General features: G+C 48.7%; 1 protein-coding gene across 1 annotated transcript; it reads right to left on the bottom strand.

Moving 5' to 3' along the window:
- Positions 1–1,128: 1,128 nt before the first annotated feature.
- On the bottom strand, positions 1,129–24,353 carry TRIM29 (tripartite motif containing 29). Its single transcript, XM_031506832.2, has 9 exons — positions 23,364–24,353; positions 15,033–15,128; positions 13,649–13,882; positions 12,649–12,847; positions 9,446–9,529; positions 6,242–6,301; positions 4,675–4,776; positions 3,331–3,410; positions 1,129–1,257 (listed from the first exon to the last, which is right to left on the bottom strand). The coding sequence occupies exons 1-9, from the start codon at positions 24,216–24,218 to the stop codon at positions 1,195–1,197; spliced, it is 1,773 nt and encodes a 590-aa protein (XP_031362692.1). The 5' UTR covers positions 24,219–24,353; the 3' UTR covers positions 1,129–1,194.
- Positions 24,354–24,796: the final 443 nt, after the last annotated feature.

Raw genomic sequence — 24,796 nt, 5'->3', positions numbered from 1 at the left:
ACCTGGAGGGGGCTGATTTTATCCTTTCATACACATCCTCAAACCCCTCAGTGCTTTTCCCAGCAATTCCATCCCTTTTTTCACATCCCTTTTGTCACATCCTTCCCTACCACGCCAGCCCCTTCCCCCTCTGGTCTTTATAGGGGAAAAAAAATTAAAAATCATCATAAAGTGACATTTCAAGTGCTCTGGAGCAATCAACATTCAGTCCCAGGAGTTTTGGGTGAGGTGTTGGGTTAAAAAGCCATGAGTGTTTTTGCAAAGGGTTGAGCCAGGAAGGAATTTTCAGGTAGGACCTCCCTCAGCAAGGTGCTGCAAGCAGGAAAAAGTGGGGAGAAGCCATTCCAAAACTGGTTGAATAGAGCAAATCATGAAAAGGAGCTGTTAGGTCTTGGTTTTCACTATTTGAGGGCTCTTATTCCCTTTTCTCCCCTTGCACAGCATGGACCAAACCCTCCAGCTTGTCCATGGAGGGGGAAAATCACCTCAGGGAGATCATGGAATGGTTCTCCAGCCCTGGATGTGATTCATCTGTCCAGGGGACAAACACAAAATTATTATCCTGAGCAAAAAAGCTGTGGCGGTAATTCTCATTGCTCACTGCAGGGGGAAAAAAAAAATATAAAATACATGAACTACAGTATATAAATCAATTTTGGTTTAAGGGAATTAAGAAAAACCACCACAAACTAGAAAAGCACCCAGCACCTATGGCATCTAATCAATCTTGTATTACTAGGATGGATTTGCTTTTTATTTCTTAATTTGAAAAGGTGGCTGGAGGGGCACTTGAATGGGCTGGAAAGCCTCTCTGTCCTCCTCCAGCAGCTCTGGGAAAATCCAGATTTTTGGGGAGTTTTTGGCAGGCGAGGAGCAGAGCTGAGCGGATGGAGGACCCTGGGGGATGTCCCCAGGGTGGGGAGGCACGGGAGAAGCTGGAGCTTGGGAAGAGCTCTGGGAACATCCAGCTCGGGGCCTCCACCGGGGTTCCACAGCTCTGGGGACAAGGGGACAGCTGCCGAGCAGGGGGTGCCACCCAAGCATCATCCACAACTCCCAGGAGGGGCAGAGCGGCTGGGCACGGGGAGGGGGACAAGGAGGGGACAGGACATGCCTCCCCTGCAGCAGGGGGGTGCCAGGGGAGCAGCTGCATCCGTGGAAATCCGCTCGGCTCTCCCCGCGTCCTTCAGCAGCTCAGGGCGCCTCGTTGGAGGTGGCTCCGTTGCCTTTGTTGACGTAGAAGGGGCGGTAGTGGGACTGCAAGGGAGAATTTGGGGCACATCAGTTCCAGCCCCTCCTGTTACACTGAGCTCATGGCACTCTATTTCCCCTTCCCCAGGACCCTGGACCCTCCTTCCTGCCCCAACGGGAGAGCCAGGGATGCCCACCCTGTCCAAAGTCTGTACAGACCCCTGAAATTTCTCTTTTGCCCCTCTCTCCCCTTGGACACCACAGAATAAAGAGAGCTGAACCAATATATTTTGGGATAAGAGCCTCTTTTGGGAATCTTTGCCCTCTCCTGATGTTCCTCCCCTCACAGCCTCGGATCTCTGGGCTAGCTGATATTCAGGGGGCTGTGTGATGGGGGGAACATCACCCTCCTTTTCCTTCCCCACACCCCACCCCCGTCCATCCGTGACGGATGAAAAACGCCGATTTTATGATCAGCTTCTTGCAAATATTACCGTGACTATTATATGTGTAATGTTAGAAAGTGATGCTGTATTTATTCTCTTAAGTAGCGTGTTAAATATATTTTTAGGTTATAACACAATGTTAAAATAGAAACTCTGCCATGTAAGATATTTTTTTTACTAGCTGAAGAAAGGGGATAAGATAATCAAGAAACTCTTTGCACAGCAGCCCTATTGAATAGCAGGAACAGCAGGAAACACGGGCAGAGCAACCCCAGCCCATCTCCCTGCTCAATGTTCCCTTTTGTCGAGATTCTTTTCATTTTATGGCTTTAATTTCCAACAGAATTAAGATATGAAAGAGGGGGGCTTCATTAAAAAGAGCTCTCTGGGCGTGAAAAAGACCTTCCTCCTTAAACAGCACAGTCCTTTGTGAAAATTCATATTTACAGACCTTTTAGAATGTATATTACTTAAATACACATTTAAGGCTGTTTTAAAAGCCAGATTATTGGCCCAATAGACCATAAAAGCTCCTGCAGAGATACTGCAGCAATATGTATTTCTATTTTGGTGCTTTTAAATGCTTATATTTATCAGCTCAGTTGTTGGGTTTGAGGCTGTGTGGTGAATATTTGCTATAAAAAGGAAATGGTCATTACAAATGTGTGCAACAGGAGAGGAAGGGGCGCAGGGAAGGGTTGGTGGGAGAAGTTACCCAGATTTTCTCTGTGGGGATTAAAGAAAAATCCCTGGGAACACAATAGGTGTTGGGTGATGATGTTTTAGAGGGTCAAACCCAAGGCAGAAGGGATGGCAGAATTTTGCCAGCTTGCTGCAACACCTTCAAAGGCTCAAGGCTGGATTTCCTGGGAGAATCTGCCAAGAACATCCCTTCCACAGGAATTCACCTGCTGGGGAGCCTTGAAAATGGAGCAGATGCAGCTGCAATTTCTACCTGTTGTGTGTTTCCCTCAGAGTGGGAATGCTTTGAGTTCCTGACCCTCTGCTCCTTACAGGTCACACTTCCACAGAACAGCAAATCTCACAAATATGCAATCAGAAATGACAAAAAAAAAATTTAAAAACGTTCCATTTGTGGTGGCAAAAGCTTGACAATCTTAATTCAGATCATGCAAGGCCTTAATGCAGCATGGTGTGAATAAAAGCTGATTAACTCGGTGCTCCTGAGGCAGTGCATTAACTGGTTGTGTATTTGAGACTACAAGCCCTAAAACATCACTGCCCCGTGCCTCTTATCATGATCAGTGTGAAACCCGTGGCTTGGAGATGCTGTGGTGATTTCTGATCACAGCCTGACCCTCATCTTGGATCCTGCATTTGCCCACTGCGGGACACCACCAGCAAGGCACTTCCATGTGGTTGTCTCTGGTGTCACTGACACAGTGTGGATGTCACAGAGTGGGTGACAGGGAAAAGTGCTATCGGTATCATTTTACAGGATTTGCACAGTCCCTATCTTCTGCATCAAATTTTAGCCCAAAACCTTATCAAAACATCATTTTTGTGGCATTGATTAGGGCTGTGAAAACTGGGGGGTTAATCTGCATCCTGAACAGCAGCGGTGGGGTTGAAGCTTTTCTTTCCACACTCCCAAAGGACCCATCCTTATTCCTGAAGCCCCCCTGGAACAGGCTGAAGCTCTCCCAAGAAAAAAAATTGCTCTTTTTCTTACCAATACAGACTGCTTGGAGGAGGATTTCCACGTCTGTGGCGTCACCTTTGCAGACTGGTGCCTCACTATGGAGGGGTAGGCTGTGCCAACACAAAACACAAAACACAAAACACAGCAAGTCACAGATCAGACCCTGCCACTGCCACCCTCGTGTCCGTGTCCCCAGGACCAGCAGCAGAACTGGAAGTGCCACCTCGTTAGTATTGCATTGCTCAACATGGAAATGCAGCCATCCCCGGGGTGGGACAGACAGACAGATGCTTCTTCCACCACCCCACCAGGCCGGAAAAGGCAGGAAAGAAGGTCTGGCTAATTAAAACGTCTGAGGAATGCAGAGAGGTGGAATGCAATCAGACCAATTAAATTCAGGCCGAGTCCCAAAGTCAGCATTCTGGCTCTTGCAGAGAGCACTGCAGGCTGTTTAATTAGTGCAAAGAGCTGAGCCTGGGGTTCCTGCTGTTCCTCTGGCAGCTTGATAAGCCCTGACCCCCATCCAGCACCCCAGCCCTGCTCTGCCCTGGGGGTGCAGCAGCCCTGAAGTGCCACAGCCAGTGTCAGGGCATCATCACACCATGGCCCTGCTCCTCCAACTCCAGCTAAACCTGACTCTGCTGGGCAGGTTCTGGTGCTCTTGGATCCCACCTCTGGTGGGAAGCAGGGTGATGAGATGGTGAATGGGGGTTTAGTTCTTGTGAGGCAGCTCCTACAAGCAGGAAAAAGTAGGGGGAAGCCATTCCAAAACTGCTTGAATAGAGCAAAGCATGAAAAGGAGCTGTTAGGTCTTGGTTTTCGCCATCTGAGGGCTCTTATTCCCATTTCTTTTATAAGGTTGTGCTCTTCGTGTTATTTTTTCAGTGATGAAACTAGAGGGGCAAACGGCCATGGTGCCTTCCTCAAAAATCATCTGAAATTTATCCCTACCCATTAGAAATGAAATTTAAAATCCCTCCACCTGTTCCCTAGACAAAACTTTAATATTTTTGAACACTCCTTGCTGTCCTGCTTCAGCAGAGTCTCCCCTGTGCAGGTGCCTGAGGGATTGGCAGGCAGGCAAAGGCGCAGGACTGCTCCAGGAAGACAGAGCAGGATTAGAAGAACATCTAAAATTTATCCCTACCCATTAGAAATGAAATTTAAAATCCCTCCGCCTGTTCCCTAGACAAAACTTTAATATTTTTGAACACTCCTTGTTGCCCTGTTTCAGCAGAATTGCTCCTGCACAGGTGCCTGAGGGACTGGCAGGCAGACCAAGGCGCAGGACTGCTCCAGGAAGGCAGAGCAGGATTAGGGGGGTTTGTCACCTCAAGAGGGGCAGGAGGAAGGGGAACACTCAGTTCCTAGTACCGGTCTTAGTGAAGAGGCTCCCATCAGACTGTTTGCTGAAGTCACCGGGCGGATTCTGTCCCACCGAGGAGAACTGAAAAGGCAGCTTAGTGCCATTGCCTACTGGAAGATAAAGAGGCGGCGTTATTCCACGGGGCTGCAGGGGGGCATTTCCAAACACACCTGTGACACTGCCTTCACCTGGCTGGGGGCACGGCGGGGACAGCCCTGTCCCTGCTCTCCCAGGGACACGAGGCAGGCGAGGGCAGGCGGCTGTGTGTGGGACCAGCCTTTCTCCCGAGAGCCCCAGAGCTCAGGTGTGGCTGGAGAGCAGCAGCTCCTGCACCTCCCGGGGCAGGAGGGATGGCTCCAGCACTGCCCTTCCTCCCAGCAGTGGAGGCTTCACTCAAACCATCAAAGTTTCTCCTCCTGGCTTCTTCAGGGTCAGACCCTGGCTGCCAGAATAATCTGAGGGCAGGAAGATGGCAGGCTTCACTCAGACCATTCAAACTTCCCCTCCTGGCCTCCTCAGGGTCAGACCCTGGCTGCCAGAAGGAAACTGAGGGCAGGGAGATGACAGGCTTCACTAAAACCATTAAAGCTTCTCCTCCTGGCTTCTTCAGGGTCAGACCCTGGCTGCCAGAATAATCTGAGGGCAGGGAGATGGCAGGCTTCACTCAGACCACTCAAACTTCTCCTCCTGGCTTCTTCAGGGTCAGACCCTGGCTGCCAGAAGGAAACTGAGGGCAGGGAGATGGCAGGCTTCATTCAAACCATTAAAGTTTCTCCTCCTGGCCTTCTCAGGGTCAGACCCTGGCTGCCAGAATAATCTGAGGGCAGGGAGATGTCAGGCTTCACTCAGACCACTCAAACTTCTCCTCCTGGCCTTCTTCAGGGTCAGACCCTGGCTGCCAGAAGGAATCTGAGGACAGGGCGATGGCAGGCTTCACTCAGACCATCAAAGTTTCCCCTCCTGGCTTCTTCAGGGTCAGATGAGAGGGACACGGCCCTGCCTGGGGAAGGCAGGAGGGGCTGAGGTGTGGCTGGAGTCACCAGAACTCCCCAGCTGGCTCTGCCTGGCTGCTTCCAGCACGGAGGGAAAGGCTGGAGCTGGACCTCGTAGGAACGAAGCAGAGGAGGAAAATGTTGGAAAAGGAAGATGGGGGATCTGGGAAGAAAAGGCATGAACGTGGGCCAGGCTGTGTCTTTGAGAATTTATTCGTAAAAGGTGTGATAGAAAGAAGCACCTTGTGCTTCTGAGAGTGGCTGGGAGTGTTTGGAGTCTCCTCCTTCTTCTGCCACAACCTCCTCAGAGCGCTCTGAATGTTCAGGGCCTGGGGATCTTTGCCAGCTGCCTGGTGTGTTTTGCACCTCGTTTCTCTGTGATCAGGGAGAAGCAGGGGTGCCTTTCCCTCCTCTGAGCACTGAGAGCACTGCAGACAGTGCTGCCAGCCCAGCAGGAGCTGGCTCTGGGGTTTTCAGGCGCCAGGGCAGCCGAGAGGGGCAGCAGGAAAGGTGGGTTAGTCAGGCAGAAAGCTGTGGCACGGGGGGTTAGATCCTCTCAAACTGAAGGCAGAATTACCCGTACCAAGTGTTTCCTCGGTCGCTTGGAAGGAGGAAAATTCCCATGACCGTGGGTTGAAATTGGCTGCAAAACAAGAGCATCCAGTTCAGCAGTCGGCTCCTGACGAGCTGCCTCAGAGGCTTGTGCCTGGCACTGCTCTAGGAAAGGTCCCCACCGAGCTGGGAGCGGCCCCAAAACAGAAATCTGGGCCCAGGCAGCAGAGGAGAACCTGGGTTTATCCCTGGGTGGTCGGGAATGGGGAGCAGGCTTCTCCTGCAGTGAGCAGAGCTCTCAGGCCACGGAGCTGCAGGAAATTGCCAGCTCAGCTTTGGGCACTCAGGCAGAGCTGTGGGTTCAGAGCTCCAAAGACACCAGGACAGGAACATTTCCCAGCCCTGTGCCAGTGCGTGCCCCAGGCTTCCACTGACTGCTGCTGCTGCAGCCCTTTGGGGAGGCACTGGGCTCCCAGGAAAGCAAAAAGAAGATGGATTCTTGGAGCTGCTCTGCTGCCATCCTGTGGGCTGCTTCTCTGTTTTAGATGTGTTTCTCTTTACACAATTCTCTATCTGTGTGCCTGGGTCCCTTCCACTCTTCGTTCAAAGATGATTTTTCCAACCTCCTCCTGGCTTTGGCCAAACTGTTTGACACATCAGGAGAAGAAAGCTTAGTGGGAGAGGACAGAAAGGAGCGTGGAGCAGTTGAACAGATTGTTCATTTGTCTTTGAGGCAGTGTTTGAAATGTTTTATGCCACTCTGCCTCATCTTGTCATCCCTGCAAGCAAGTACGGGATCATAGAATGGTTTGGGTTGGAAGGGACCTTAAAAATCATCCCATTCCAGCCCCTGCCATGGGCAAGGACACCTGGTTGCTCCAAGCCCCATCCAACCTGGCCTTGGACACTGCCAGGGATCCAGGGGCAGCCACAGCTTCTCTGTGCCAGGGTCTCACCACCATCACAGGAATAATTTCTTCCTAATATCCCATTCTCAACCTCCTCTCTTTCAGTTTGAAGCAGTTTATTACGACACTCAAGAGCAGTGGAAGTCTTGACTTAAAGCAGGGCTTAAAACCACTAGGTTCAGCTGGAATCGAAGCAGCTCCCCAGTTTGGGCTGCTGTAATTAGCACAGAGCATTCCTCAGTCCAACAAACAGACTTTCCACTGCGGCCTGGGGCAGAATCTGCAGGGACCCAGCCTAGCCAGAAACAGGGTGTGTGTCAAAGCTGCATCCATGAGATATTGAGGGATTCCAAGGTTGTTACATAATGCCAAGGGTGGTCCTAATTTTTCCCCTCCCGTTTTTTGGGATTCTTTAACAAAGATGGAATCAACTGCACTGCTGGGCTTTGATGCCACAGTGACAGGGCACAGAGAGCTCCGGAGAATTAAACCATGATGGGGATGTTGCATTATTCATAGGGTGATCCTTGGCTAGCCAGCCTGCAAGCCAAGTGGGTCACCTCCTGCTTTGCCTACTGATTCATCCTGCTCCCCAAATTCCAGCAGCTGGATCCCTCCTGAGCCTGGCCCTGCTGGGCTCTGCTCAATCCCCATGCAGCACAAGCTCTGTGTGCAGTCCTGGGCTTGTTTGTTTTGGCCACAGTCACTTTGTTGGTGGAAAACACAGAGTGAGTAACTGGGAAGGCAGCACTCTCTGTGTTTCCAGGAAAACACGGATGTGGAGGTGGGATAAAGCATCCCCCGGGATGTGGAGGTGGGATAAAGCATCCCCCAGCATTTGGGCAGGCAGCAGGAGGAGAGGGATGACTGTGCAGCCCTCTGGACACAAATCACCACGTGGATCTGGCAGTGCCTGGGGATCCCTTCTGGATCTCCAGCAAGTTGGAATGCTGGATCCCAGCTGGAGCCTCTTCTCCCAGCTGTGGGAAGCTCAGGCACTCCTGACAGCACTGACCATGCTGTGCCACTGCCAAAATGGCTTTTTGCTTCTTTTGGCCCTTCCTTTTTGCCAGGCTGGGCAGTATCCCCATCCCAAGGGATGACATTGCCCAGTGTTCCTCCCTGCCACACCCCTTTAATGCCTCTGGGGCTGTTTCCACCTGAAAGCTCCAGATTTTGGGTAGAGATAAGCTCAGCTTGTGCTATGTTAAAATTGGTTTTCAAACTTCCCTCAGGGTTGGAAAGTTTCAGGTGCAGAGCTGAGTCTGTGGTCTCAGCAGAACTTCCCTGCAAACCTCGAGGCAGGAGAGCAGAAAAACAAACCCAACCCTACAAAAACACCCCTCTGCCCCTGAACTTGGGAAGAGACCTGCTCAAGTCCTGCTGGCACTGAAATGGGAATGCCAGCCCTGCTCCAAACATCCTCAGGACTGCCACGGAGCTGTGGGCTGAGGGCAGAGGAGACGGGCAAAGTGGCAATACAGACAAAGGGCTCAGCGCTGGGGTCTGGGTTATCCTCAGGAAATTCCAAAACAGGGCAGGAATGTGCCCTCGATGAGTGTCTCTGTCCCTGCTGCCATGTCCCTGTCCCTGCCCACCCTCTGTCTGCAGAGCAGCAGCTGGGAACACCTGGAAAACCCGGCCAGGGCTGAAATTTGGTTACTTGTTTTGTGCCACCCTTCCTGTTCCTCGGTCCCTCGCCTTGCCTGGGCTTTCAGCACTCTCAGCTCCTTGCTCTGGGTGCCAATTTAGGAATGCCAACTGTGGTTTTAGAGCTGGATGTGTTGGAAACATTGGTTCACTCCAAAAATTCATCCTGCAGTGGCCACACAAGTGGGACAAGCAAATCACCAGGGCTCATGTCAGGGCTCACAGGGGAGCTCCAGACTCCTGCTTTTTGTTTGTTTTGTTTTGTTTTGTTTTGTTTTAGGACATGTTCCTCACTTCTTCTGTCCTTTCCCTGTAAGGAAAAATTATGTTTGGTACTGAAAGTAAAATCTTAATGCTCAGTGAAGCTTTCTTAATAGCACAGAGAGATAAGCTTTGGGTGGAGAAAAACACTGATTTTATCCTGGAAACCCATGTTAAAACTCCCCTATATTCACTCTTGGATAGAGTTCAGCCACTCCAGCTCTTCCCCATAAAACTGAGAACCTTTTCTGCCTGCTTTGAGGCAAAACCTTGTCAAAGCTCTGTAAGCTGGACACAAAACACGCCGAGGGATGGATCTGAGATGTGAGGGAGAGGAAATTTTGGCCTAGATCATCAGTGAAGCTCCTTTCCTGAGCTGGAAGGGAGCCTGCCCAGCTGTGGGATGCCATCCTTACCTTTGGGAGACAGGAACATGGAAAATCTCTTCAGGTTGTCGGGCTGGTTCCACTCGTAGTTGTTCATCATGAACCGGTGGTCCCCTGGAGAGGCAGAGCAGGGCATGAGCTCGGGGATGCACTTTGGGGGTCTTTAAATCCCCCTGTGGGATCTTTGTCTGGGAGCTAAAGCAGTTCTGGAGCTGCCCAGGGTCTAAAATAAGAGGTTCCTTCAAAGGCAGAGCCCAGTTGAAGCATTCAACTTCGCAGCAGCCACAGGATCTTCTAAAATCCAATGGGACACCTGAGGGTTGAGGCATTTTCCTACCAGAATGCTCTTGTGGGGCTAAAAATGACTGCAAAAGTTTGAGTTTGGCTCCTTTTGTGTGCTCAGCCTGAGCACAGCCTGGCTGATGGAGGACTGCCACTCTTTAAAGCTCCAGAAATCATTTCTGGGAGGGTTCAATGGGTTGGCTTCTCCAGTTTTTAGAGAGAGATGCTAAAGCTGAGCTGCAAACAGCTCTAAATTCTTGGACAAGGGTGGCTGGCTCAGGTTTCATGGATCAGACTTACTCCTACACAGCCTGGCTTTGGATTTCTGACACTGATTCACAGGAAATGAGCCTTTATCACTAAACTCGCCCATAAAAACATTCTTTGAAGCCCTCTATAAACCTATTGTTCTCTGCAAGGAAGTAAATTCACGTTTTATGTTTAAATAGCTCCATTCTTTGATTCTCAAGTCACTGAACAAACTTTTCTTTTATTTTTCCCATTTATTTCGGTGCTATTTAAGCTCCCTGATTATTTGTCTCCTCACCACACAGGTACCTGTTATGACAACTAAAAGGACATGGATTCCCTTTGGAGTCTGCTATTAAGCAGCTTTCATTCCATTAATATAATATTTCTTCCTGGGAAGGTTTTTACAGTAGAAGATCAAGCCAGCTGCAAATGAATTTGTTGCAGTGACTCAGGGGGAGTCCGAGTTAATAACTCCACAGTTCCTTAATGGATTTAATTCCCTCGCAGCCACTGGATGCAGAGTGCTGCCCTCTTTCATCTGTAACCATGGCTTGGAGAAAGGAGAGCTCTGAAGCTCCTGGGACTCGCCATAAATAACATTTCCCACCTGTTCCCAACTTTTCATTAAATGGGCAGAATCCAAGCTGAGTCCCTGGGAAAGCTCCTGGAAGCGCCCAGGTTTCTGGCAGGAGTTAAAAAATGGTGTTGGCACTTGGATTCCATGGATTTCAAATAAAAAATGATGACTTCTAGCATCAGTAACATGGAGGAGACCCCAATTAAAATAATCCACAAGTAATCAGGCTTTATCCTGAGCTACCAGAACTGCAGAACCTTGTTGGGTTTTAAAAATGCCCAAGAAAAATGCTCCAAGACTGGCAAAACCCAGCCCAGCAGATGGAAATTGTGCACAGCTTCAGGTGAAGAAAGAAAGAAAAACTCACACAAGTGATTGTTGGATCTGTTTGTCCTCTCTTGATATTGAGTTATTGTCAAATTTCTCGGTAATTCTGGAGCATGTGGAGTGTTGAGAATTTCAATAGGAATGTTGCAGTGATGGAAGTAAGTAATGTTCAATTTCTGGTGCTACTTTAAAGGCAGGGAGAATTTTAAATCCTGCATTTCGCTGTGCATCCGGAGCGCTCTGGGACCCCTGACCTTCCTGGAAGGTTGGTCCAGAAGGATCTGGTCCATTTAATTCATGTCTGATGGAGAATGATGGCTCTGGACAGTGGAATTATTAATACAGGAGGGGTCTCCAGTAAATATTTGAGTGAATTATCAGCGATTTTGCAGATTTTTGCAGATTTTTTTGATTGAATTTGAATGAATTATCAGTGATTTTGAGTGGATTTGAGTGAATTATCAGCGATTTTGCAGATTTCCAGCAGATTTCTTTTATTGAATTTGAATGAATTATCAGCAATTTTGAGTGAATTTGAGTGAATTATCAGTGATTTTGCAGATTTGCAGCAGAGTTCCTCAGCCCCTGTGCTGCACAAGCTGTCCTTGAGGTTATCCCTGCATTTTTTGGACTCCCACATCCTCCTGGAAGAGCAGGGTGCCATTTATCCTCACACCACCCGCTGCTGTCCTGGTATTGGGCTTCCTCAATGGCTGAGAGATTAATCCAGGTGAGATAAGCACTCCTTGCCATCCCTGCTATTCCTGGGGCAAGAGGTCATTCCCTGGGATTAGGCAACGTGCCCAGGGTTTTTTGGATTTTGCTCTCCCACAGGCAGCCTGGGGAGTGCAGACAGCACAGCCCCATTGTGGAGCCCTGTCCTTATCTCAGCTGTGAGCCTGATGCAAGACAAGTCCTTTAGCCACAGGTAATTATCAGGAAGCAATTAAATAATAATAATAATAAATGTAAAAGATTAATTTTGCTGCTGTGGTGTTGGCCGGGACCTCTCTGTTCACCTTTAAGATCACCTTAAGCATCACTGAAGTGTGGGGAGCGCCCTGGATCAATCAGGCAGGAAAGCTGTCCCAAGTGGAACAGGGAGTACAACCAGAGTCACTCCAGTTGTAGCTGAACACCCAAACTGAGCCCTTTTTACTTGGAAAATGAGATTTTCAGATATTTCCTTCTCCCTGACAAGTGCTTGCAGGGTATTTTAAGTTCCAAACCCTGCACTTCCAATATTTGATGTCACACCAGCACCCTGCATGTGCTAACTGAGTGTACAAATAGGATTTCAAACTTGCCATCACACATTCACCTTTGTGCTGCTGCCTTCACCCTTCACTGAGCTGCCTTAGCAGATCTGTGGAGTTTTCCCTCCTGGAAAATGTCCTGCTAAACTTCCAGGGGCTTGCTGGAGCCTGGCACAGGGCAAGAATATTGACTCCACACAGGAATTGGCTGAACCCATTAAATCCTAAACATGAAACCCTAAAATGAACCAAAATCCAGGGAAGTGGGGCCAATTTGCTGTCCTGTATGAGATACCCTAAATCCCTGGCAGCTCAACGATTCCATCCCCACATAGGAGAGGTAGAATAACTCTGATATTCCAGAATTCACGTTCCAATAACTCTCATATTCCAGAATTAATTCCAGCTACAGGAGTCCCTACTCCCACTTCCCCCCAGCTCTTTGCTTACTTTCTTCTTCACCAGGAGTGCTCATCATCCTCACCCCCCTTACCCTGCACTCCAAGGAAGCAGGGAGGGGAATATTTGGGTTATTTTACCGTTCTCCATGTGGTTCCTCTCGATGAAGTTGCGGCCCAGGTCTGCCTTGCAGATCTTCTCCACGTGCCTCATGCAGACGTTGAGGAGGTCGTCCCTGAGCAGCCCCATGGACGGGCTCATGCTCTCCCCTTCCAGCAGCACGCTGTAGGTTGGCAGGGATGGAGGGGGCACGTAATTCCTCATCAGAGCCCCAAATTCCTGCCGAAGGAAGGGATGGCAGTTCATGAGGAGCATGAAAATGTGGAGGCTGAATCAGAGGGAAGTAGTTGATGTTAGATTCCAAAAGTGCAAGGAAAGCAAGGAGGATGGGCAGGGGAATGTTCTATCCATGGTTTGCAGCCATCCATAAAAAACCAAAGGCATGTCCAAGTCCATTCCTCAGCCACCAGAGCAGGGACAGCTCCAAATGTCTCGTGAACCCCTGCCAAGGATGTGCAGGGAACTGGGGAAGGCTCACACTGGCACACAAGACACAGCCTACTTTGGACCTGATTAGCATAAGAGATCTGCTAATTAGGATGCCTTGGCAAGAACAAGCAGAGCTTTGAGGATTGAATCAAGACCAGCTGAAGGTTGAATCAAAACCGGCTGACAGGAAACAAAAAATCAACTTCTGCAAGCAAGAGCTGCTGCGAAACATGTAAGTTTGTTTATGTGATGATTAACCCGATCATTGTAATAAAACATTACTAGCCTTCCTAGAAAAGTTTATAAGCACATGTAGTCCACAACAAATTTTGATTCTGACCACCACTCAGTCTCCCCATCTCATCGTGAGAGTTCACACCTCTTTGGGATTGTCTTTGGGACAAATCCCAAGAAGAGAAGAATGGCTTTGCCTCTTTGGGATTGTCTTTGGGATTTGTCCCAAAGTCTCTTCAGGATTGTCTTTGGGACAAATCCCAAGAGAATAATGGCTTTGCCTCTTTGAGATTGTCTTTGGGACAAATCCCAAAGTCCTGACAGGGACAAAGAAAAGGGAAATGCGGTCTCTGTCACCTGCAGGAAGAGCACGGAGTCGCTGATCTGGTGGATCTGCTCCCTGTTCTCCTTGTCCTCCCTCAGCAGCTTCGCCCTCTCCTCCAGCTCATCCACGATTTCCTTCACGTTCTCCGAGGCGATCTTCTCCCTCTGATCCAGGGCAGCCTTCACCTCATCCCTCTGCCTCTCCAGGTCACGGATCAGCTCCTTGAAGTGCTGGTCCACCGTGGCTTTCTCGTTGGTGGTGTAATTCTGGATGGGGAAGGGGCAGGGAGAGGAGGCAGCAGGAAAGAGGAGCAAGAAAATACTAAAATTTCACTGAGTTCTTTGCTGACAGAAAGACAGAGGGAGATAAATCCAAGGATTCAGCATTTAGGGTATGGGAACTCCAGCTATGCAAGTCTCAGCTGCAGGAAAGCCGTGCCAAGAGAAGCAATACCTGCTCCTGCAATAATCACATGGATGCAATCCAAAAAGGCCACTGCCTTCCCAGCGGTAAGAGCATATCTCCAATTTCAATTCATGCACTCACAGGTGGCACTTAAGAACACTCTGTGACATTCTAAATCAGGATTCTGGCTCCTGGACAATCTGAGGACCAAATTCCCACCATTTCAAAGGATGCTGAAACACTTTTTACAAGCCTGACCTCGAGGTGCCTCTGAAATATTCCTCAGAAGGACTGGGAATGTAACTATATTGAGAGTCAAAATTTCTAGGTCAGGTTTCCAGTAATAATAATAATAATAATAATAATAATAATAATAATGATAGTAATAATAAAGCAGATGAAAAGCAGAGCTGGTGAGCCAATGTGCTTGCACCACATAAAAGGGAGAAGAATGGCTTTGCCTGTTAATATTATGCAAATTTTCTGGGGTATCTCCAACTTGTGCTTTCACTGCTTTATTCAGTTAGGCTATAAATGAAAAAAATAATACCATGACTCTATTCCAACCCTTACCACTGTGCAAGAACTATAAAGGAGCCTTCTCTCAGCATGGAAATAAGCTGTTCCACCATGAATAAGATATTTGTTGGGGTAAATTCATCTGCTCCTGCTGTCTTATCTCAGTTTGGGCAACCCAGAGCCCTTCTGCAGGTTATTTGTGGATTTTGTTTCTAAATCTGCCCGGCTACTGGTGATGGAAGGGCCATAAAGGACCTAAAAAAGGAGCCAGAGCAGGGAGGTGCCTTGGTTTTGTATCAGGGCTGGATCTCCCCGCAGGGAATGTCGCAATGACTTCAGTGGGAGTTGTTGTCTCCAAGATTTGGCCTGGAGTTTGGGATAGCGATGAGATAAAGGCTGGGGAAGGGATGGAGTGAGGAAGAGCTGGAAGGATGTGGGAGAGGAAGGGAGAAGGAATTAGTGGTTAGAGCAGGAAGAGGTGAACAAACGCACCTTGATGCGGTCCCTCTCCTTCTGCCACTTGTCCACCTCATCTTCCACCTCGATGATCTTCAGCTGCAGCTGCTCCTTCTGCAGCGACAGCTCGGTCTGTGGGGAGGAGAGGAGAGAGAGGGGAGGGAACCTGGTGAGTGGGGCTGAGGGTGGCCCCTCCAAGCAGCCCCGAGCCTGCCCTGCCACGCTGAGCACGGCAGCGGGGAGGTCCAGGCTGCGCTGGGCATCATCACCTGTGCCAGCGGGCACCGTCCCAGCAGATTCAGCTCCCTCAGCAAAGCAGCAGCACCCACCTCCCAGGCTGTCAGGGTGCTGCTTTTAATCACATGGGAGTCATGAGCTTCAGGGGAAGGGAGCTGTTTCAAAATTCAGCTGTGTGTGCAGAGCAGGGCCCAGCCCAGGGTGTGCCTGTGCAGCAATAACAGTTTTCATGTAATTACGGAATGACGTTTGACGAGTGTTGCAACAAGAGGATGATGCCTCCGGCAGGAATTCTGTTTAGACAGGATTGTGGATTAATTTGCTCTGAATTGAGAGCTTTCATGTAGCGATGGAGCTGGGGAATGCTTGGAAAAAAAAAATTGCAAAGAAAAAAAAAAAAGCCACAAAAGGAGGAGGGAAGAGGTGTAGCCAACCTGCTTGGCTGAGATCAGCAACTTTGCTGGGATTAATTTGCATTTTGTTGTGGAGTGGCTTCCCAGAGAAGCTCAGAGCTGAGACTTGCACAGGAATTTGTGGCAGTGGAGACCATGCTCTGTTTCCCTGGATCATTATTTTTTCCCTGGATCAGCCCTGGACCTGGATGTTAGCAAAGCCTCGCCCCGTTAACTCCAGCAATCCCTCCCTGGGTCGTTCCCATTCTCCATCCCTCCACAGATGCTGCCCCTGCCTTTGTTGGGGCATTTCTGCATTTCATGTTTGTGCAGGTTGGTTTCAGCCATGGCTGGAGGCAATCTGGCTGTGGGACACCCAGCCCAGAGCTGTTGAGGAATTTCAGAGTTGGCAGAAATTCCCTGTGTTCTGTCATGTTAGGAGAACATGAGAACCTGCTGTTCCTGTGGGATCTTCTGCAAAATCATAAGATTAACCCAGACCACTAAAATTCAGGCCAACAATTAGAGGCATGGATGGATAAATCCACTCTCACACTCCAGCTGTCCATCCAGGAATGAAATGGAACGTGAAAATCTGGGTCTTTATTAAAAGTTTTCAGTTCTCCACTGGAAATGAAGAGCAGGGAAGAAGCTGTGAACCAGCCCAGACAGGAGCTCTTGTCCTGATGCCAATCGAGTGTCTGAAAACCCTCTGGAGCTGGAATCCAGCACAGCTGCTCTGAGAGCCAACAACCCCAGCTGTTCCAATTCAGAAAATCTGTTTTTGCAGGGACATTGCTTGCATGGTGGTTTCGTTGCCTTATAAAACACAAGAAAAGTGGGCAGAAAAAAGGGAAGTGTGCTCAGAGGTGTCTCAGTGCCACAAAAGCTGCATCCTCACATTGTTTTTAGGAGCTGGAAGAGCACTGGCTTTCCAAATATTATCCACACACCCTCAGCAGTGGCCTGAACGCTGCCACGAGCTGATTCTCCCCCTCCCCAGGGGTTCAGGGCACACAGGGAGGGATTTTGTGGCACAGCTTCACCAGGGAACCCACACTGGCTTCCAGATGAGAAAATCTGCTCTGCTACTGATCAAAAGAACAAAGGCAGGAGTTTGATCCCATAATTTTCACATTTTCAAGGCAGCGACTTGGAGGAATTCCTGCTGGTTTCCATTCCCATGTGCAGTGGGAGATGTCCTGTGCATCAAGACTCTGCACAGCAGGGAAATGCAATGAGATGAAAATATTTCAGATCCATTTATCCACTGCATTAACCAATGTGAGAAATTGCACCCAAATTCCAGTTGTTTCCTTGGGCTACAGAGCTGCATCCAGGTGGCATTGCTTGTTTGTGAAGTAAAAAAGATCATTTCCAAAGCAATTCTTTCTCTCCTCTTCCCCAAAAATCAGGGCATCCTTTTAAGAATGGGAGTGAAATCCTACAGAGAAGCACTGGAAGGAATTTTTGGGGAAGAGCAGAACTTTCATAGCCACATGGACACTCCCAAACTCAAGGGATTTGCAGAGAAAATGACAGGAAAAAAAAATATCAGGTGATGGCTGGAAGGTGGTGATAACGATATTATGCTTTTGTAGTCCTTTTTAATTAAGATGGGTCTCCAAGGAATTTTGGGAACTATTATTTGTAAAAGTGATCCTGACTCTCAGCACTTCCAACATCCCTCAGAAAGGTGGTGTGGGATGTAAGAACCATTTAAGAGCAGAGGCACACAACAATTTGCAGCGAGGTTTATGAGCTGCAAATGGAAATTACAGAGATGCTCCCAATAGCCAGGATGCAAATCCCACACTCAGCCAGATTTGGGAAACACCAGCACAGACTGCAGGGGATGTGAAGGGAGGTGTGGTTGTGGGGAACTGCAAGAAATTAAATAAATACTACCAAAAAAACACACTAAACATAGGAAAAAATGTTAAAGAGAGGTGCAGGGAGACCCTGGAATAGTGGAAAAACTGGTGGCATGGGCAGAAGGGTTCAAGAAGGGTTCTCTGGAGGTGGAGAACAACATCAAGGGTTCAGGAGGTGATTTCCTGATGGTTTTAAGGCTTTTTTTTGGTCTGGAAAGGGGCTGCCCATGTGTATGACAGATGAACAGCCACAGTATGGGGGCCACAGGGGTTAGGGGCAGGCAGTGCCTCAGGTTCACTCCCTAAGAGAAAACTCCCATCTGTCTTCATATTTCTCAGATTTTCCGGGCTCAGAAATCCTTGATGGACCATCTAGAACAAATCCATTGGAGGATTTGGGGTTCAAAGATCCTAATGAGAAATAATACAGCAACACCCTCATCGTGGGGATCCCTCCAGAGCAGAAATAGCAGGAAAAGTGAGGAAAAAAAAAACAGGAAATCCAGATTTAGACAAATTTTTTTGAGCACAGCAGGCTGGGAACTGAAGGCACAGAGAACCTTCAAGCTAAGATTGGATCCCCAATTAGAGCCTCAGGTAATTAGGGCAGTTAAGAGGCTTCAGTGAAAGTTCAGAGCGTACATCCAAACCTGCACAGCTGAACAAAGCCCTGGTGCTGTGGAGTGTCAAAACTCAAAATGTCCCTCAGACATTTTTGGATGTTCCAGGCCCTGGTCAGAAGCATTTGAGACCCTGGCAGGCAGCTGCAAACAGCTGTGATTTTGGGTTTGAGCCATGGAATGAGTTACCAACCTTGCAGGAAGAACGAGAAGTCACAAAATTTAGATATTAGAGTAGAAGTAGTCACAAAGTAGAGGGAAGAAGTTTTGAGTGCCGTACAGGGGGGTTTTGGTTTTGTACATGGGGGTCAGAGGTTTTAAGATGGATTTGGGATCTGGGCCTGCCCTGTCCTCCCTCTTTCTTCCCCCTCACCTCCATGTTCTTGGTGATGTTGGCACTCCCAGATTGGTTTAGAGTAGAAAATCACCATTTAATATAGGTAATAGGCATTGGGGAAAACTGTAACCATGTAACACGTAATGTCCCATATAAAAGATGGAAAATCACCATTTAATATAGGTAATAGGCATTGGGGGAAAACTGTAACCATGTAACACATAATGTACCATATAAAAGATAGAAAATCACCATTTAATATAGGTAATAGGCATTGGGGAAAACTGTAACCATGTCACATGTAATGTACCATATCAAAGACAGCAGCAGCCCTGGTGGGGAGAGAAGAAGCAGTCGGGGTCAGAGAGGATGTCAGGGTGTGTGTGTGCCTCTGCCTGAGCTGTGAGCAAACCACAGCAGCCCAAGGAGAAAATCTTTTAGATAACTTGCAATAAACTGCCTTGAGACCAAACAACAGAGACTGCTGAGTTTTCTTTGGAAGCTCGGGCTGGAGGAGAGACTTTTCCAGCACACGGGTCCCCCAAACCAGGGATTGCTCCGGCAGTGGAGGACAGGCAGGTGGGAGGTGCTGAGCCCTGCACGATGATGCAAGTGCTTTGTGCAAGGAGGCAGCAGCAGCACAAGCAGCATCATGCCCTGAACGCTCTGGGAACAGCCCTGTGTCCCCAGCTGGGAGAGCTCTGCTAATTAACCTGCCAGGTTTTCTCCTGTTTTCCAGATTTTTTTCCTGATTTTTTCTGTTTTTCCTGATTTTCATCTGATTTTCACTAATTTTTCCTGATTTTTTCCTGATTTTTTTCTCCTTTTCCTGATTTTTCTCTGTTTTTTCCCTATTTTTCTTGATTTTTTCCTGATTTTTCCTGATTTTTTCATCATATTTTCCTGATTCTTACTGATTTTTTTCCCTGATATTTCCTTGGCTTTTTCCCTGTTTTTCCAGATTTTCCCAATTTTTCCTGATTTTCCCAGATTTTAACCTGATGTTTTCCCTCGTTTTTCCTGATTTATCCTGATTTTCCCCTGATTTATCCTGATTTCCTGATTTTTTTCTGATTTTTCTTGTTTTCAACCTGACTTTTCATTATTCCTTCCTGATTTTTTTCTGCTTTTCCCCTGATTTGTCCTGATTTTTTTTTTCTGTTTTTCCTAATTTTTTTCTGGATTTCCCCCTGACTTCCTCCTGATTTTTCTTGATTTTTCACAATTTTCCTGATTTTCCCAGATTTTTCCTGAATTTATCCTGATTTTTCCCTGATTTTCCTGATTTTTTCTCATTTCTCCCAAAAGAAATCAGGGAGCTGCACAAGTGCTGCTCCATCCCATTGTCCCAGTGCAGGGCCAGGATGCCGTGGCTGGGAACTCAGGGGGTTGTTTGAGACGTGATTTCTGCTGGGTGCAGAAATTTTCCCATCTCAGTTTTTCTGAGTTTTTCTGGAAACCCTGCCAGCATCCTAAAAAAAAAAATGCCACTGGAGAAGCTGAGTCTGCACAGCTTGGAGAGAATTCCTTGCTTGCAAACAAGTGGATTTTCCCTGTTTTCTGTCCTCAGTGTAGATTAATGCAGAATTCTGGCAAACAGTCAAATTTACTCCAATTTCCAGCTGGGGAGAGTGTTGTTCCTGCAGGGAACTCTGAGGAAAACATCTCTTTTTGAGCTGTGCCCACAGAGAAGCCACAGCTGGTGTAGGTAAAATCTCACAGCCACGCTGCAGCAGTGAAAAAAGCCCCCAAGCTTTTCCAAGGTTTAATTTTGTTTGCTCTCTGCTCAGTGAAAGTGATGCAGGGATGGGAACCCCTCTGGATCCACCTCTGTGGATGGTTTTCTTCAAAGCCTGGCTCAGCCTTTGTAAAAGCTTTTCTTTTCAAAGCAGCTCTGTGGGAAGGAGGAGCACACAGCTCCCCTTCCTGTGCTCACAATGAAGTTTGCTTTAAAAGATAAAGAATTTCAGAAAAAAAAAAATCAGATCAAAGTGTTTTTCAGCAGAGCTGACCTGGCTTGCTGAGCACCAAGGCTGGTGCTGGAAGGTAACACCAGGTTATTTATTTCCAGCTCTGGGACTGGCAGGCAGGGGTGAAGTTGTCTCTTTTAGAGAGCAGCCCTGTAAAACAGGTTTGCGATGAAGGATCCCTTTCAGAATGAAGGATGCTGGCTCCAAGGGAGGCTCTGCTGATAAATCAAGGGTTTTATTGGGCTGCACAGGCTGCTGTGGAGCATTCTCACTTTTCAAGTGTGAGTTGTTATTCCCCAGCCTCACCGACCTTTTCCTGGCTGTTTTTTTGTACTGGTTCTGGTGCAAACTGTTACTTTTCCTTTAAACCTGCAGCAGGAAATGAATGCAAAGTGGATCTGGGGAGAGCATTAAAGGTTTGCTGGGTAAAATACGCAAATAGCACTGGGTGGGAAGTCGGGAGAAATGTCTCTGTCTGAGTCCCTGTGCCTTTCACTTGTGTCTGCTCAGCAGGAACAGGGGGTGAGTGATTCTCACCCCAGGCTCCTGAAAAGTGGAAGATGCTGCTGAGCTCTCTGTCTGCGACAGAGATATCAGCCTTTGCACTGCTCTAACTATAGGTGTCTGTGTTCTGGCTTGTTTGCATTCCTCTTCTCTGTCTGCTCAGTGAGACAAGCAGGGCTTCCTAATTCCTCAGAAGGAGCTTCCCCAGCTCTAGAGCACAGCCCCAGTCCTCCCTACAACCCACAGCAAAGACAGGCTGAAATCTGCATTCATTCTGCAGACCTGAAGGGCAGGTGCACCTAAACCAAGCTTGTTCTGTGACACTTCTGTGCCACCAAATCGCTGAGCTCCCAGGCTGGCAGTGCAGCAAAACAAACCCCAGCTCTGGAAGCCTCTCACACAACAACCAGGGATGAGGAAATCCTTGCAGATAAATCCTGAACATCCAGCACGGTGTTCAGGCTCTGTCTGGACACAACTTTCTTTATTATTTCAGCACTCCAGTGGTAGAATGGATGTGGAGCTTTAATTTAAAGCTGCTCTGGAGCTGCTGGGATGCCAAGCTGGGAGAACAGGGATAGGGATGACCTGGTGTGAGGTCGTTGCTGATCCCTTCCAAAAAGGCAGCAGCACCAGCCACCCTCCCAATTTGTGGCCAGAAATTCCAGCTGGGCTGATTTGATAAGGAGACGTGTTAACACCAAGGGCTTGGAAATACTCATTGCTCTTTGTGGCTCCTGCTGAGGCTCCACCTCTGGTGAATAAATCAGGGGTGGGAACAAACATTTGTAGGCAACAGCTTTCCTGCTAATTGTTTTTGTCTGAGTGAATGCTTGCTCGAGTTACAACATGATCAAACTCTGTCAGAAGAAACTCTGCACATGGGCATGATTCATGCTGATAAATCCTACATCCTTTAGGCTGAGTAGCAGCAGAGCCAGTGCAGGAGCTAAAGGTGTCACAAGGACTCAGAGACAGAACTCAAACAGCATTTAAATCCCAGTCCTCTGCTCATCCATGGTTGTGTCTTTAAAATCGAGGTGCTGGTGTGTCTCCAGCCACAGGAGGAAGGATCTGAGCAGCTTTGCTTCCTCAGGAAGCAGCTGTTCACCTCGTTCCAGGCAGGAATGGGACACCTTGGCAGACGCCAGGCACAGCTTTGTGTTAGGGCTCTGCAGAGTGCAGGGCTGACATCAAAACCACGAGCTCAGGCAATTATGGAACAAACAGCAGGCTGGCAAGCCCTGCAGGAATTTGGGAAAGGCTGTCTGAGACCTGGAAAAGGCTTTGTCTGGTTTCAGCGAGGCTGCAAGCTGGAGATGACACGGCAGGAGAAAAGACCAGAGAAGCCAGAGATAAGCTCTACACAAGATGCTCTTTCAGCCTGATGAGATAAATCTTCCCAGCTCCTTGGAAAGATTAAAATTGTTCTTCCCATTAAGGGAGCTCAAGAATTTCTCACAGCAGGTGCCTGTGTCTGCCTGGTCACCACATCACAGCACTGGTTTGGGGTTTAGGAGATCTTAGTGCCCTTCCAGGTTCTGACTGTGTGACTCCAGGCACGTTGTTTTATGTAATTATTATTTTACAGGTCTCTTTATTGGCATCCCTCCTGTCCTGTCTGCTTAGAAAGTTTCTTGCTTTTACCATGGGGATGTGCAGCAACAATCGTGTTGAGACCCTGATTTTTTGCTAGAACAAGTGAAATCCTCCTCATCCACCCAGAAAACAAACAACAGGAGACTTTGAGCAAACAAAGGTGAAAGACATTTCATTAGTGAAATCTCCCTGGGTATCCATGCTCTGAACACGTTGTAGTAACACTTCAGGGGAAGTGATCAGGTTTTGTGCGTGCACCAGGGTTTGGGGTTTTTCCATCTAAACTTCAAAAAGCTTTTTCCATAGGTGTGGCTCAACAGAAAAGAAAAACAAAACCAAAACCTAATATCACTCTCAAGAGCCGAGATAGCAATTTTCAATAGTTATTAGTACCCATGCGTAACTTTAGCAGCAACTGATTTGACAATTTGTATTCTGGAGGTGCTGACCCTGAGCAGTGCCCACCTCTCTGTGGGCAACACCACACAAACACTGTCAAAACTCAAGAATATTTTTTAAAACTTGGCGTTTCGGGCTTTGACTCAGCTTCTGCTGGAAGTCAGGTGTGCTGGCAGCCAGGTTCTCCATCCCTAAATGCAGCCTAACTGCAGCCAGGATCAGGAGAACGCCAATCCCATGGAAACAGCAGCCAGGCAATACCAATTCTCCACTAAATACTTCCCACCACCAGCACTGCATCCTGGAATTCCACCCCAGCCACGACCTGGGGAGGGGTTGCAGTCTGAGGAGCAAAAGCTGTGCTGTGACATGGGCATCTGCAGGCTGCTGGGGACAGAAGGAATGAAAGGAGGAATAAAAAGAGGATAAAATTACCTCTTTGCCCGCCTTCTCGATCTCCACTGTCACCGTGCTGTGGTTCTTGTGCTCCTGGAACATGCAGAGGTAGCAGATGCACATCTGGTCTGTCTGGCAGAACAGCTCCATGGTCTTGCCATGCACTGGGCATTTTCTGGCCTCGAAGTCCCTGATGGGGTCCAGGAGCTGGTGGTCCCGGAACGCCGCTCCCTCCAGGTGGGGCTTGAGGTGCAGCTCGCAGAAGGAAGCCTGGCACACCAGGCAGGACTTGACAGCCTTCTGCTTGTTGTCGATGCAGGAGTCGCAGAGAACGTCCTCGAGCTTCACGCGGGGCCGCGAGCCCGCGGCTCTGTCGGCCTTGTTGAAGGGTCTCCTCAGATCCCCCGTCTCCACCAGAGGCAGGGAAGATTTCTTCAGGTCCCCCATCTGCCCCGCAGAGAACAGGGACTTCCTCCCTTCCCCGTCAGCGGGCAGGAAGCTCTTTTTGGAATCCAAGGAGAACAGGGACTTCCTGAGGTCGCCCTTCTCCGGGAAGTTCAGGGCTGGTCTCCTCATGTCTCCGATCTGGCCGCTGCTGAACTGCATCTTCTTGGAGTCTGCCGAGTCCATGCTGAAGTAGGTTGACCTCTTCTCATCAGATGACTCCACAAACTGGATGATGGGCCTCTTCCAGTCACTCCCAGAGAAGAGGGAGCTCTTGATTTGCCCTGTCTCCAACGCAGCACCGCCCGTGCCTTTTATAGCTTCTTTCTCACCTCCGCCAGGGCTCGTGGCCTTCTTGGCTTCCTCTTCTTTTTTGGGGGCAGTTGGGCTCTTCACGTCCTCGGGCTTGCCGCCGGTGCCGTTCGTCCTGGCTGCGCTCCCCGTTTCCATGGCCTAAGCAGGGTCGGTGCTTCCTCTGCTCGCTCTCTGCCCCAGCTCCCGTCTCTCAGCCCCCTCCAAGGCAGGCAGGCTCTGCCCGGTCCCGGTCTCAGCGAGGAATGGCTCTGGAATGCAGAATTGAGGAAACCTTCCTGCCCCGGTGACGCACCCCGAGCTCCCGAGGAGGAGCAGCGCGCCCGGATCGCGCCCAGGTGGATGCAGGGGGAAAGAAAGGAGGAAAGGAAGGAGCAGACGTGGAGGGATCAGAAGCTCCAGCTGTGCAGTTAATTATACAAGGCAGTCCACACCCAGGAACATTCTTGTCTAACCAGGTTGGGGAGGAAGGGCTGTTTATATACATAGAAATGTCTCCTTAACAAAAAAAAAAAAAAAGAAAAAAAAGAAAAAAAAAGAAGGAAAAAAATCATTTTCATTAAGATGTAGCAACCAGTTCCACCGCTTGTTTCAAAAATAATTTGGCCGGCAGCTGAGGTTCCCTCCTTGCAGAGATGGGCAGGGTCGGGGAGACCACGAGATGCCCAAGGTGGGTTTGTTAACTGGGTCATAGCCATGTACCAAAATAATTAGGG

Source organism: Lonchura striata, chromosome 23, assembly GCF_046129695.1.
Source record: "Lonchura striata isolate bLonStr1 chromosome 23, bLonStr1.mat, whole genome shotgun sequence".
NCBI lineage: Eukaryota > Metazoa > Chordata > Aves > Passeriformes > Estrildidae > Lonchura > Lonchura striata.
The sequence above is the reverse complement of the archived record's forward strand: the minus strand, read 5'-3'. Positions and strand labels throughout refer to the sequence as shown.